The 14,741-nt window shown below is 46.4% G+C and overlaps 2 protein-coding genes across 3 annotated transcripts in view; both read left to right on the plus strand.

The window, feature by feature from the left end:
- The window catches only part of LOC311313177 (interleukin-1 receptor type 1), an 11,978-nt gene extending 9,402 nt beyond the window's left edge, over nt 1-2,576 (plus strand). For both annotated transcript variants that reach the window (XM_084443252.1, XM_084443253.1), the window contains exons 10-11: nt 1,135-1,302; nt 1,448-2,576. In XM_084443252.1, coding sequence (XP_084299378.1) covers nt 1,135-1,302; nt 1,448-1,917 — 638 coding nt within the window. In that variant the 3' untranslated portion in view covers nt 1,918-2,576. The remainder of the gene's footprint in view (nt 1-1,134; nt 1,303-1,447) is intronic.
- Nucleotides 2,577-7,644: 5,068 nt separating this feature from the next.
- il1rl2 (interleukin 1 receptor-like 2) lies at nt 7,645-14,741 on the plus strand. Its single transcript, XM_084443471.1, has 9 exons — nt 7,645-8,003; nt 10,101-10,269; nt 10,537-10,687; nt 11,023-11,085; nt 11,200-11,335; nt 11,629-11,768; nt 12,595-12,741; nt 12,872-13,036; nt 13,733-14,741. The coding sequence occupies exons 1-9, from the start codon at nt 7,804-7,806 to the stop codon at nt 14,167-14,169; spliced, it is 1,608 nt and encodes a 535-aa protein (XP_084299597.1). The 5' UTR covers nt 7,645-7,803; the 3' UTR covers nt 14,170-14,741.

A 14,741-nucleotide genomic window follows, 5' to 3' on the forward strand; every position in this document is an offset into this window, starting at 1 on the left:
AAACATCCTCTCTGCAAGCATACATTTCTCATCTGCTCCACCCACCCACCCACACATTCCCTCTCTCTCTCTCTCTCTCTCTCTCTCTCTCTCTCTCTCCCCCTCCCTCTCTCTTTCCCTCTCTCTCTTTCCCTCTCTCTCCCTCTCCCTCTCTCTCTCTCTCTATTGCTCTCTCTCTCTCTCAAGTGTAAAGACAGAGGTCAAAGTTCAGTGCAGGTGCAGCGTTTTCCTCAGTGACTCAGAGCAGAGAGACTCAGAGCAGAGAGACTCAGAGCAGAGAGACTCAGAGCAGAGAGTCTCAGAGCAGAGAGACTCAGAGCAGAGAGACTCAGCCTGGAACAGCTCAGTATCTCTCTCCCCTCTCACAAGGCCTAGCCCAGATAGCAAGCGGATCTGGGCCATATACAGGCCAGATCTGGCCCTTGTGGCTTAGTTCCGGCCCATATATGGCCCAGATCCGCTTGCTATCTGGGAGGGCTCCAGCTTCGTCTCACTCTACCGTCTGTAGTGTTGTGAACATCATTCCATGTCATAATGAGGCCTGCACAGGGCCTGCATTTCACTTTAGTTTTAGTTTAGTTTACGTTATTTGATACCCAACGCAGATAGCAAGCGGATCTGGGCCATATATGGGCCGGAACTAAGCCACAAGGGCCAGATCTGGCCTGTATATGGCCCTGATCGGATTGCTGTCTGGGAAAGGTAGATTTGGCTTGCAGTTGAGTCAGTCGTACAACCCAGGACAATACAAAGCAAAATTAAAATTAAAAATAAAATAAAAATCAGTAAAAAACAGGATCAGTTCAACATCATCATCATCCTGCATATTAAATACCGTTTCCTCTCAGAGTCCCCTGGTGTGCAACACACACTACCTTGACGACAATAGCAATTGTGTCTGTGTAACCATAGCAACACACTAGAGAGCGATGAGTAACTTTACAACGCATACTGTAGTCCCACGATCATTACGCAAGAACATGGCTATGATTGAGTACGGTGTACTACTGGTGGGCGCCCGAACACCGCTACACGGACACCAGGGGATGTACATACAAGGGACCTTTCACCAAAACGAAACCTTGACTATGACCGCTGTCCTTTGGTGCTAGTGACGTTGTCTTTCTGTGGCAGACTCCGACGGGAAGCTGTACGACGCGTACGTGGCGTACCCTCTGCTGTTTGGGGGCGGGGCCAGCGGCGAGGCGGAGATGTTCGCCCTCCACACGCTGCCGCAGGTGCTGGAGGGGAGGTGCGGCTACAAGCTCTTCATCTTCGGCCGGGACAGCCGACCGGGGGAAGGTACGATACGTCCGCTGGGATGACGACCAATCGGCTGCGAGGTCCCCGGATGTCACATGACTTGATAATACAGAACAACGTCAGGCCACGTTCTGGTCTCTCTGGTAACCTCCCTGCGTCTTTCTCCACTCCTCTTCCTCCGTAGCCGTTGTGGACGTGGTGGAGGAGAGCATGCAGGCCAGCCGACGCCTCCTCCTCCTCTACTCCGCCTCCACCTTCGGCGGCGACGGCGAGGAGGCGGGGCAGGAGCGGTACGAGCGGGAGACGGCCATGCACCGCACCCTGCTGGAGGGCAGCCTGCGGGTGGTGCTGGTGGAGCTGGAGGAGGTCAGCCCCGCCCGGCTCGCCCTCTTCCCACCGTCGGTGCGCCATCTCCGGAAGCGCCAAGGGGCCGTGTGCCTCTGGAAGAGCAGGAGGACCAGGGGGGCATGGAGGCCGAGGGGGTGGAGGCTAGCGGGGGTGGAGGAGGAGGAGCAGAGGCAGGAGGTGGAGACGGGCCTCGCCACCCCTTCTCTGTCTCCGTCGTCGGGGTTCTGGAAGGAACTAAGGTACCACATGCCCGTCAGAGGGAAGTGGGCGTCACACTCAAACAGGAAGACTGTGTTGAACTTGTGAACTTGTGACTGTGCTGGTTCCTCACACTGGAGGAGAAGGAAAGCATGTTGAGAAACATCCGTTATCCATGCGTACTCCAGGATTAATCAGCAACTGGTGACTCTAACTAACCATATCAACCTCACAAGTATGAGACTGGACGAGTGCACACATGAAGTTACTATCTTGGACTAGGCTGTAATTCAGGAAGTAGTAATTGAGGGTGTTAATGTGGTATGTAGGTAGGTAGATACAGTAAAGGGTAAATGGACTGTACTTGTATAGCGCTTTTATCCAATGCGCTTTACAATGGAATCTCATTCATCCATCAATGGCGGTAGCTGCCATGCAAGGTGCTAACCTGCTCATTGGGAGCAATTTGGGGTTCAGTGTCTTGGTCTTGTCCTTTGCCATGTGGACTGGAGGAGGCGGGATTCGAACCACCGACCCTATGATCATTGGACGACATGCAATACCACTGAGCCACAGCCGCTCTGGGGCTGAAAGGTACTTAATTAATCCCTGGGGGTAATTTTCACATCCAGAGAGTCTGCACATTCAATGCAAAACACACAAATGCACGCATGCACACACACACACACACACACACACACACACACTGTGGACCACCTCCACTGTTATAGCATTCCCAGAATATACGAGAATATTGTAATAAAGATTGTACATAGGTTTATGTTTGATGCATTTCTTTCCTCTTCACAAAGTCATGACATTTAAACGGTATGAAACGGTATACATTAAAATTACACATTATATTATCCAGATATGCAATAGAATAAAATTATATTTCTATACACTTTCTTTTCAGGTATGCAGAAACTTTGGAATTTCCCTGTAGCCTATACGTCTTCTCAGAGAGCCCTGGATGTGACTGTTGGCTGAAGGCAGGGAAGGTTTATGAGGTATTACTGAATGTTTGGGTTAAAACAAACACAAACAAACAAACAAACAAAAAAGCTTGACAAATTATAGGGACAATTCCTTTAGCTTTCGTCGTTGTATCTAAAAGGTTTCATTTTCAGATTTGATAAGGAAATGGCTGGGCAATTAAATTACATTTAAATTTGAATATCTATCTTATCATATCCTGTGATTAAATCTGTAAGCCATACAGCAAACTGCGACGCTACCCAAACCAGAAGAAACGTCTGTAGTACGTCAGGAATCAGGACTATTATAGACGTCTATTAGCCGAATAATCCTTGCTGGGCTAGTAGCTACCACAACTCTGGCGGCTAACTCAGAACTAGCACAAGTTAAAAACAAAAACCAATAACACAGATTTGACCATGATGCTTCTTTAGCTGTGTCTCTTGGAGAACCAGTGAGCAAAAAAACAACAATCCTTTACTTAGAGTCTCGCGAGGTTAACTGCCAAGGATGAGGTAAAGGATGACTCTCGGACTTCAGGGTGGTGATATTCTCTCTGTCTCCTGGGAGGCAGGCGCACAGACCAGCCCAGAGTCTCTCTCTCCTGGGAGGCAGGCGCACAGACCAGCCCAGGGTCTCTCCATCTCCTGGGAGGCAGGCGCACAGACCAGCCCAGGGTCTCTCTATCCTGGGAGGCAGGCGCACAGACCAGCCCAGGGTTTCTCTATCTCCTGGGAGGCAGGCGCATAGACCAGTCCAGGGTCTCTCTCTCTCCTGGGAGGCAGGCGCACAGACCAGTCCAGGGTCTCTCTATCTCCTGGGAGGCAGGCGCACAGACCAGCCCAGGGTATCTCTCTCTCTCCTGGGAGGCAGGCGCACAGACCAGTCCAGGGTCTCTCTCTCTCCTGGGAGGCAGGCGCACAGACCAGCCCAGGGTCTCTCTCTCCTGGGAGGCAGGCGCACAGACCAGCCCAGGGTCTCTCTCTCTCCTGGGAGGCAGGCGCACAGACCAGCCCAGGGTCTCTCTCTCCTGGGAGGCAGGCGCACAGACCAGCCCAGGGTCTCTCTATCTCCTGGGAGGCAGGCGCACAGACCAGCCCAGGGTCTCTCTCTCCTGGGAGGCAGGCGCACAGACCAGTTCAAGGTCTCTCTATCTCCTGGGAGGCAGGCGCACAGACCAGTTCAAGGTCTCTCTATCTCCTGGGAGGCAGGCGCACAGACCAGCCCAGGGTCTCTCTCTCCTGGGAGGCAGGCGCACAGACCAGTTCAAGGTCTCTCTATCTCCTGGGAGGCAGGCGCACAGACCAGCCCAGGGTCTCTCTATCTCCTGGGAGGCAGGCGCACAGACCAGCCCAGGGTCTCTGTCACCACTTTACCCCTACATGGCCTCACTGGATGGTCTCATGGGTGCCTTTCAGGGATCTCTCCATGAAATCAAATGATTGTAGCCTGCCTTCACATAAAACACAATATAGAATAGCCATAATAATCAACCAAACAGTGTAGGAAATACATCAATAGTGATGTTACCAAATGATATAATCTACCCTATTATAGACCTTGGGTGTAGGCAATACAAGCCTATCTGGAGTTTTTCCGCAGAGTTGACCACAGGGTGATCTCTATGGAAGGGGACAACTTTCATGATGTTGCTCTACCTAGAGAAAGAGTCCATCCCGTGACACGATCTGAACACGTTTCACACGTCACTTCTACAAACAGGTTAGATTTTTGGATGTTGTTCACTCTGAAGGCGCAGTGGCCTACATAGCCTATATGCTGAGTGGGAGGTTGTGCGTAAAAGGGCGCGCAACGCGTCCGGTATGCAGTTCCTGAGGAGCCCGATGTTCACTCCACCAAACGCGGAGCGCACCAACTTCGTTAGGGTAATTATGTTTAAGTTAAAAAAAAAAGTATTATTGTTTGGTAACACAGTGTTTTATTCATAATGCTCGGTTCCTGTTTATCACCCATAGCCGTCAGAGTAAACTTAAGTGAACAGGTGCACCCGCACCATTACTCTCTGTCTTCTCTGGAGCTTTGTGCTGATGCGACTCAATGGAAGACAGCTCACCTCTATTCTGATATAAGGCGTAGCTGTTTATGTAATACGAGACACTTACCCACTGAGCAAAGACACGTCTAGAATACGTCTTTTATATGTCTTTTTCGTCTTTTTCGGACGTCCAAAGACATCCAATTAGGAGCCAGAATGAAAGTTTTTAGATGTTCAGATATTGAACCTGTTCTGCACGTCCACAGACGTCTTAGAGGGGTCCAAGCCAGACGTTTGAATATTGAGGGGTCCAGCAGACGAACACACGGGGTTCAGGACCGACGGACGTTATTAAGACATGATCTGAACGTCTCCCTGACGTTGTGTGTTTGCTGGGTATTTTCACTTCCCCATGTATTGTTGGGAAGTCGTCGAGATAACAGAACAGGACAATTCCAAACCCTTCCTCAACCATGTACTGTAGAATAGGCCCGACACCGTCATCAGTTTGGTTTAAATGAAGGACGGGACGTGTAGTGAGATTCTCATCCCGCAGGTGCGACCATGATGCGAGAACTCGTCTGCTTCCTCACCGCTGCCGTCTGGATCCCATCAACTCACGGTAAATAGGAGAGAGACGAGTAGACTAGTACACACAGCTTGACAGGGTGAATAGGAGAGGGACGAGTAGACTAGTACACACAGCTTGACAGGGTGAATAGGAGAGAGACGAGTAGACTAGTACACACAGCTTGACAGGGTAAATAGGAGAGGGACGAGTAGACTAGTACACACAGCTTGACAGGGTGAATAGGAGAGAGACGAGTAGACTAGTACACACAGCTTGACAGGGTGAATAGGAGAGAGACGAGTAGACTAGTAGGCTACACACAGCTTGACAGGGTAAATAGGAGAGGGACGAGTAGACTAGTACACACAGCTTGACAGGGTGAATAGGAGAGAGACGAGTAGACTAGTACACACAGCTTGACAGGGTGAATAGGAGAGAGACGAGTAGACTAGTAGGCCTACACACAGCTTGACAGGGTAAATAGGAGAGAGACGAGTAGACTAGTACACACAGCTTGACAGGTAGGCTATCGCACTAAGCCCTCACAGAAAACGGGGAGTCTACTAAGGGTAGGCTATAATACAATACAATACAACAGTGTGATTAGGAGATGTTGTAAATTATCTGTCTCCATACCGTTTTTTTTAGATAAACTGCTTCTTTACATCCTGTTTTCCCTCATGAAATGTTTGAAAGAGATGTGAGTCAGTACACACCAGGGTTATAAAAGTTGAGCTTTTTTCATTTGTTTTTATTTTTATATCGTTTTATCTTTTTGTGTTCAATTTCAGTTTAGTTTTAATTAGTTTTTAAAGCAGATTTGCTAGTTTAGTTTATTTTTTATTTTTTGATAATGCTTAGTTTTAGTTTAGTTTTTATTAGTTTCAGTATTAGTTTTAGTTCTTTTTTTTCTGCGCTAGCCTCGCGAGACCATCCTGATCTCGCGAGCTCATGTTTCACTGTGCAAAACAAACCATCTGGCGCACGTCAGGTTACCTCTGCGCAGGGGCACAGCTAAAGAAATAATGGAGGATAGATTTCATATCCACCCAAAATACTAGGTTTATGTATGGAATGAAAAAGACTAAAACTAAGGACATTTTCTCTACAATTTTAGTTTATTTTAGTTAGTTTTGTAAACACACAATACAGTTTTAGTTAGTTATAGTTTTTTTTGTAAAGCCTAGTTTTTATTTTTATTTCCATACACCCATACACCCATCTTCATCCGCTTATCCGGGGTCGGGTCGCGGAGGCAGCAGCTCCAGCAGGGGGCCGCAGACATCCCTTTCCCTAGCAGCATCAACCAGCTCTGCCTGGGGAATCTTTAGCCGCTCACAGGCCAGTGTGGAGATGTAGTCTCGCCACCTAGTCCTGGGTCTACCTCTTTATGGTAAAACTGGTAATGGACTGCACGTATGTAGCGCACACACACACACACACACACACACACACACACACACACACACACACACACACACACACACAGGTACAGTATGCATGTGAAGTAGTGTAGGTTGATTGTTGTATTCTTCCAAAGTCCCTTAGCCTACTTTCTAAAGATTTACCAATACAACCTATATGGGTACACACACACTAAGCTAAATGCCCCTCCCAAACACTCATCACTAATACTCAAAGTCTAAAGAGTACCAACGGACGCACATGGTCACTGTTCTCTGGAAGAGTTGTACCCAGTCTGTGCTTGTCTGTTAATAGAGCTTGGCTGAGTTTCCCAGAGGCATCGTAGCGCTACGTTCATCGTAAGCTACGGCATTCATCATAGCGCTACGATGAACGTATGGGAAACTCTGGGAAACTCAGCCCTGATCTCTATGAGCTGGAGTTTCTAACTAATGGGGATGTATGCAGTTGGAATTTCTCTCCATCTGAGGTCTCTTGAAAGTGTTATGTAGCATGTTTCACTTCTTGTTTCACTGTTCTCTGGGCTGTAATTATGATGACATGCCTTCTTTCTCTAGTCTCTGGTTTACTAGTCTCACGGAGTCAGACCTGCTTTCTCCACACTTTGTTTACGCTGTGCCAGCGTTGGAGAAAGGTCTGGCTGGACGGGGATAAGGGGGAAAAAACATGGTATTTCTTTAAACCAATCACAATTGGCTTCGGCGGAGTGGCTGCTAGGTTGTTGTTGTTGTTTCGCGTAGTCTGGGAGAATCACCCATCGCCACTGATTGGCCGGCCACAAGAATTTGCGCCACGCGAATGACAAAACCTACATCCGTTAAGTCAGACACATCTGCTGAGTCAGACACATCTGCTGAGTCACACATCTGTTGAGTCAGACACATCTGCTGAGTCACACATCTGCTGAGTCAGACTATTGCTTTACAAGCTCTCTGCTGTCATAGAGAGTCTACATATCCCATATCACACCTGTACGTGGTCACCTCAGCCAAGCACCCTCTCTTAACTGTCTCAATCAGGCCTCATGAGAGAGCTCCACCATGTGGTTTCAGACCACTTCCTCCAGTTGGAGTGCGGTGTTGCAGAGGAACGTACCAATGTGACCTGGACCAGAGGGGGGAGCCCGAGTGTGGGCCTGCCGCCGGGCGTGGAGGTCAGGGGGGGATCGCTGTGGTTCCTACCCACCCAGTCCCACCATGCTGGACTCTACACCTGTCAGAGCAGGTGAGGATGGACCTTTAGGATCTATAGTGACCACGGACACGTGTCCTCAGTACTGGATGTGTACTGGGAACGCTGTGGTACTGGACCAGTTTCTAGATACTGTAGGTATAATCACTTACAGGTCAAATCATATTCCTTTAAACAGACAATAGTATGCTGAGAGAGTAAATTAAGTTTATGTTCAATTCCTTACACTCCCAAAAAAGGTCTTGGAAGAATATTTCATGTTGCTGATTGAATCTTATTTTTTTCTAAAACTGGTGTAGAAAATTGCTAACGGAACAAACTTGCAGTCTACAAAGACGTGCTTTTCACTGACTGATCCCTTCGGCTTATATCAATATTTAAACATTTAGGAATGAAGGAATGAAGTTGTGCAATAGTCAAGGTGTTTTCTTTTTTTTCACTGGGGCAAGTGCAATGTGGGTTGTGTGCAATAGTCTATGTTTGTGCAATGTGTTGTGTTGTGTGTTGTGTATGTGCAATGTGTTGTGAGTAATGTGTAATGTGTTTTGTATGTGCAATATGTTGTGAGTAATGTGTAATGTGTTTTGTATGTGCAATATGTTGTGAGTAATGTGTTTTGTACAGTATGTGCAATATGTTGTGGACAACGTGTTGTGTGTAGTATATGTATGTGAGACATGTGATGTGTTGTGTGTAGTATATGTATGTGAGACATGTGTTGTGTGTAGTATATGTATGTGAGACATGTGATGTGTTGTGTGTAGTATATGTATGTGAGACATGTGATGTGTTGTGTGTAGTATATGTATGTGAGACATGTGATGTGTTGTGTGTAGTATATGTGTGTGAGACATGTGATGTGTTGTGTGTAGTATATGTATGTGAGACATGTGATGTGTTGTGTGTAGTATATGTATGTGAGACATGTGATGTGTTGTGTGTAGTATATGTATGTGAGACATGTGTTGTGTTGTGTGTAGTATATGTATGTGAGACATGTGATGTGATGTGTGTAGTATATGTGTGAGACATGTGATGTGATGTGTGTAGTATATGTATGTGAGACATGTGATGTGTTGTGTGTAGTATATGTATGTGAGACATGTGATGTGTTGTGTGTAGTATATGTATGTGAGACATGTGTTGTGTTGTGTGTAGTATATGTATGTGAGACATGTGTTGTGTGTAGTATATGTATGTGAGACATGTGATGTGTTGTGTGTAGTATATGTATGTGAGACATGTGATGTGTTGTGTGTAGTATATGTATGTGAGACATGTGTTGTGTTGTGTGTAGTATATGTATGTGAGACATGTGTTGTGTGTAGTATATGTATGTGAGACATGTGATGTGTTGTGTGTAGTATATGTATGTGAGACATGTGTTGTGTTGTGTGTAGTATATGTATGTGAGACATGTGTTGTGTTGTGTGTAGTATATGTATGTGAGACATGTGATGTGTTGTGTGTAGTATATGTATGTGAGACATGTGATGTGTTGTGTGTAGTATATGTATGTGAGACATGTGATGTGTTGTGTGTAGTATATGTATGTGAGACATGTGTTGTGTGTAGTATATGTATGTGAGACATGTGATGTGTTGTGTGTAGTATATGTATGTGAGACATGTGATGTGTTGTGTGTAGTATATGTATGTGAGACATGTGATGTGTTGTGTGTAGTATATGTATGTGAGACATGTGATGTGTTGTGTGTAGTATATGTATGTGAGACATGTGATGTGTTGTGTGTAGTATATGTATGTGAGACATGTGTTGTGTTGTGTGTAGTATGTGTGTGAGACGTGATGTGTTGTGTGTAGTATATGTATGTGAGACATGTGATGTGTTGTGTGTAGTATATGTATGTGAGACATGTGATGTGTTGTGTGTAGTATATGTATGTGAGACATGTGATGTGTTGTGTGTAGTATATGTATGTGAGACATGTGATGTGTTGTGTGTAGTATATGTATGTGAGACATGTGATGTGTTGTCGTCCTCTGTTTTTATGTATAGAGTTTATTTGTGCAGCAAACGAGTCCAAGACAAATTTCCCTGAGGGGACAATAAAGTATATTCTATTCTATTCTATACTGTACATTACCTGGGTTGCATCTGTTATGGCAGTGATCAGGGAGAATCCTGGGAAATGGAGTTTGCGGTAACTGTGGACAGTGGGCTGTGCCCTGACCCCGCTGAGTCCAGGTCTGTGACCAAGGGGACCAGTGAGCATCTGTCTTGTAAACAGAAGCATGTCTTCAGCCTGGACTCCACAGCCCACGTACAATGGCTCAAGGTATGGATGAACCGTCAGAAACCTGGCAACCACTAATCTGCTATAACACAGCCCAGATAACATAGCATATGATATATGATAACATAGCATAACATAGTCATATAGCAGAGTCAGAATCACGTATTACAGACATAAAAGATGGAGTTATTCAAGGTATGGTGCTAAATGCCTATTGCAAAAACGATGATATTGTTGTGACTAATACTGTAGGTCTAACTAACAAACCCTGTCACACACACACTCACACACACACACACACACCCCCAGGACTGCAGCCCAGTGGACGGGCACGCCAGAGAGATCCGTGTGTCTGTGGCCAGCGAGGGGGACGCTGGGGTTTACACCTGCCTGGTGATCTTCTCTCTGGACGGGAAACAGTACAGCTCCTCCCGAAGCATGCATCTGAACATCACAGACGGTAAAACAGATCAAATACGCTATATAGTCATATGGTAATATATGGTGATATGGTGGAGTTGTTTAAGAATTATTTTAGATGCTAACTATCGATAAGTGCTCAAACCAACCAAGCCTTCAGCAGAGGAAGGCTTTCTGTAGAGTTGTGAAGGGTAGTTGTTAGCTGGACTGTCTGGCCTAACTGTAATTGTTTTTAATTATTATTATTATTATTGTATTTGTTCTGTTGTTATTTGTGTGAACTCGTCAACACTGTAAATGCGGGAAACCTCAGTGTTTTACGAGTATAAATAAAGGTGTGAAATGAAATAACCAGTGTGATCTATGTGTGTCCAGACGCGGTCCTGATGAGGCCACGAGTCATCTATCCCAGACAGGAAACCCTGCAGGTTGAACCAGGCGAGTAACCGCCGATAATGTCTCAAATCTCCGGTCACATTCAAGGCTCTTGAGAAATGTTTCTTTTTCTGGACTGTGATTCAGCTCTGTGTGTTCTGCCCTCATGGGCGACAGGTTCCAGAGTGGAGCTGAGATGCTCTGCCCTTGTGGGGGAGGAGAACTCAGATGTTGAGCTTGATAGCATGGTGTACTGGACCGTCAACGACAAACATAGCGACACCTTCATGCAGCTCAGCGACTCTGTGAATTTGTGAGTACATTGTGTGTGTCGGTGTGTGTGTGTGTGTGTGTCGGTGTGTGTGTATGTGTGTGTGCGTTTCAGTGTCTGTGTATGTGCGTTTCAGTGTCTGTGTGTGTGTGCGCGCCTGTGTGTATGTGTGTGTGTGTGCATGTGTGTGTGTGTACCATCCCCTCCATGCTTTCCTGGGTTTGCTCTCACCACTGTTGTCTCAGAATCACAACGGAGAAACTAAGTCATTTTCTGAACTGAAATGCAGCTTCCTGTCAGTGACCGCCGCCATGTCCTCTCCCCCTGGTTCTCAGCGTCTACGAGAAGCAGAAGGTCTACCTCCGATCCAGTCTCACGATCCCAGAGGTTCTGCCCGACTTCCTGGGGGTCCCTATCCGCTGTGTTGTGACCAACCTTCTGGACCAGGACGTTGGCGTGCTGTGGCTGCAGCCAGGTACCTGCTCCATGTAGACTAAAGGCAAAAGAGCTGAGCGCACATCCAACCTTAGTAGGCCAGGCGCTGGATCTGAGAGTACATACGTGAGGAGAGAGGAGAGATCTACACACTGATCTCTCCCGGTTCACGTTGCGTTTTTCCAATAAAGTGAACCGGGAGATATCAGTGTGCGGATCTCTCCTGCTCCATGTAGGACAGATATGTGGATTAGAGAACAGAGATTTAGGACAGATGTATTATAGAACAGTTAACTGCCACAGGTAGCAGAGAGGTTATTCTATTATTCTATTTCTATCATTATTTTTTGTATATTACTGTATTTTATTATTGTTGTTGTAAATGATTTGTACATAACAACATGTTTATTTTCAGCCTCCCATTTCCCCCTTCCTCAGGCTGCTTTTGTATATAAGAATTTGTTCTTAATTGCTTGCCTGGGTGAATAAAGGTTAAATAAAAAATAAAAAAGGTGGTCGTTCAATGATCGAAGGGTCAGTGGTTCGAATCTCAGCTCCGACTGTCCACATGTCGAAGTGTCCTTGAGCAAGACACCTAATCCCAAATTGCTCCCAATGAGCAGGTTAGCACCTTGCATGGCAGCTACCGCCATTGGTGTGTGAATGTGTGTGAATGGGTGAATGAGAGGCCATTGTAAAGCGCTTTGAGTGCCGCTAAGGTGGAAAAGCGCTATTTAAGTGCCGTCCATTTACCATTTATTGTATAAACTCGTGAGGGGACTTCTGACCTTGGTCTATGATGAACGATGGTGACAGGCTACTGCTCAAGTCTGTCTATCTCTTAACATACATGTTATTTCCTCTAGCCAATCACAGTGGCTACTACACTTGCGTGGCCCTCCCTGTGGCCTTCCTTGTGGTCATCCTGGCAGTAGCTGCATGCTGCATCTTTAAGGTGGACCTGGTGCTGTTTTATAGGGAATGGCGCCCCCATGTGTTCACGAAGAGGAAGTGTGCGTAAATAATTTTGTCCATCCAATTCGTTAAAGCTGGTATAATAGATGTAATTTCTGATGTAATTTCTGATGTAATTTCTGATGTTATTTCTGATGTAATTTCTTCATATTTGATTCTATTCTGCAGCTCCAGACGGAAAGCTGTACGATGGCTATGTGAGCTGTCTCCATGGCGATGTGACATGTTCGTCCAGGGCGATGACCTTTGCCCTGCAGATACTGCCCGAGGTTCTGGAGGGACAACATGGGTACACACTCTACATCAGGGGACGTGATGACAGCCCTGGGGAAGGTACACACACACACACACACACACACACACATTTGAATAATTTATGTCCACATAAATAGAAATAAACACTAACAGTGCTGTCTGACATTATGAGTCAGTCAGTTACAGTACATGGACTGCACTTATATAGCTTTTATCTTTACAACTTTACAATGGCCATTTCATTCACGCACACATTCACACACCAATGGCGACAGTTGCCATGCAAGGTGGGGTTCAGTGTCTTGCCCAAGGACACTTCGATATATGGACAGAAGGAGGCGGGATTCGAACCGCCGACCCTACGGTCATCGAACGACCTGCTCTACCACTGAGCCACAGCCGCCACACATAAGTACACAACCTAGTTGGCAATCACATTTCATACAGTACACACAAGAAAAATGGTTGACAGGACACAGTAGCCTACTTCATGGGTATAGAAAACAGCGCCTCCTCCATATTGAGTGGATCCCAATAATTGCTGAAACTGAGCAGTACCTCGCTAACTGCTATGTGGTAAAAGCAATGTTAAAAAGGTGTGTTTTAAGATCTCGCTTAAAAGTGACCACAGTCTCAGACATTCTTTGCTTTGTCTTATTGCACCCCCCCCCCCCACACACACACACTTTCTGTATATCTCCCAACTTAACAAATAAAAGTATATAAAAAGATAAGAAAAAAAAAAAAAAGGTAAATTCCCGTAATTCTCCTCAGCGGTGCATGACGCCATAGCGGAGTCGGTCAGGAGAAGCCGCAGACTGATCATCGTCCTGTCAGCCCGGAGCGAACGCCCGGTCGACGCCGAAACGAAGGAGGTGCTGCCTCTGCATCAGAGCCAGGACCAGCAGGGGTACGAGCAGAGGATCGGCCTGTATGACGCCTTGATCCAAAATGGCCTCCCGGTGATCCTGGTGGAGACGGCCCCGGTGGACTACTCCTCCCTCCCCGAGTCCCTGCGCTACCTCAGGAGGAGGCAGGGCGCTCTGAGGTGGAGGTCTGGCCCGGCCAACAGCCCCACTTCACCCCCAAACGGACACTTCTGGAAGAGACTGAGATACCATATGCCCTCCGAACCTGGAGGGAAAGCCCTGACAACGACCTGTGGTCCAGCAGATCTCACCAGAACTGTGCCTGTTGAATTCACTGTGTAAAATGGGGAGTGTGTGGTTTGTGTTAAGAACGTGTCTTTGTTTGGCTCCCGTGTTGGCTGAGAGGGACATGTCGATGCCTCTGCATCAGGGAAATACGAACAGCAAACTAGTTGTTCTATGAGGTCGTACTAGGATAAAACTAGTTGTTCTATGAGGTCGTACTAGGATAAAACTAGTTGTTCTATGAGGTCGTACTAGGATGAAACTGGTGGTTCTATGAGGTCGTACTAGGATAAAACTAGTTGTTCTATGAGGTTGTACTAGGATGAAACTAGTTGTTCTATGAGGTCATACCATGTTGTAACATAGAGGTTTTCTACAATTATTGAAGACACTTACATTTGTGGTGTAATGTGACATAAAACAATCGTAGGCTAGTAGAACCCGTCCTGTAGAATTAGAATCATGAGTAGTGTCCCAACAGGCCTACTGTCATTGGTCCATCAGTGTATAGGTTGCATAATGCTTCCTACTGTTATTACTGTCCCAGTGTTGGCAGCGCTAGGTTACTCAACCTACAGACATGACTGGGCAAGTGTATTTTCAATGAAAAGAAGTGTTGATTTTGACTG

Source organism: Borostomias antarcticus, assembly GCF_949987555.1.
Source record: "Borostomias antarcticus genome assembly, chromosome: 9".
In the NCBI taxonomy this organism is placed as follows: domain Eukaryota; kingdom Metazoa; phylum Chordata; class Actinopteri; order Stomiiformes; family Stomiidae; genus Borostomias; species Borostomias antarcticus.

Coding starts and splice junctions, on each gene's coding strand:
- il1rl2 (XM_084443471.1), top strand. CDS start 7,804: ATGAGAGAGCTCCACCATGTGGTTTCAGACCACTTCCTCCAGTTGGAG. Junction 10,688..11,022: donor GCATCTGAACATCACAGACG/GTAAAACAGATC, acceptor ATGTGTGTCCAG/ACGCGGTCCTGATGAGGCCA. Junction 11,086..11,199: donor AACCCTGCAGGTTGAACCAG/GCGAGTAACCGC, acceptor CATGGGCGACAG/GTTCCAGAGTGGAGCTGAGA.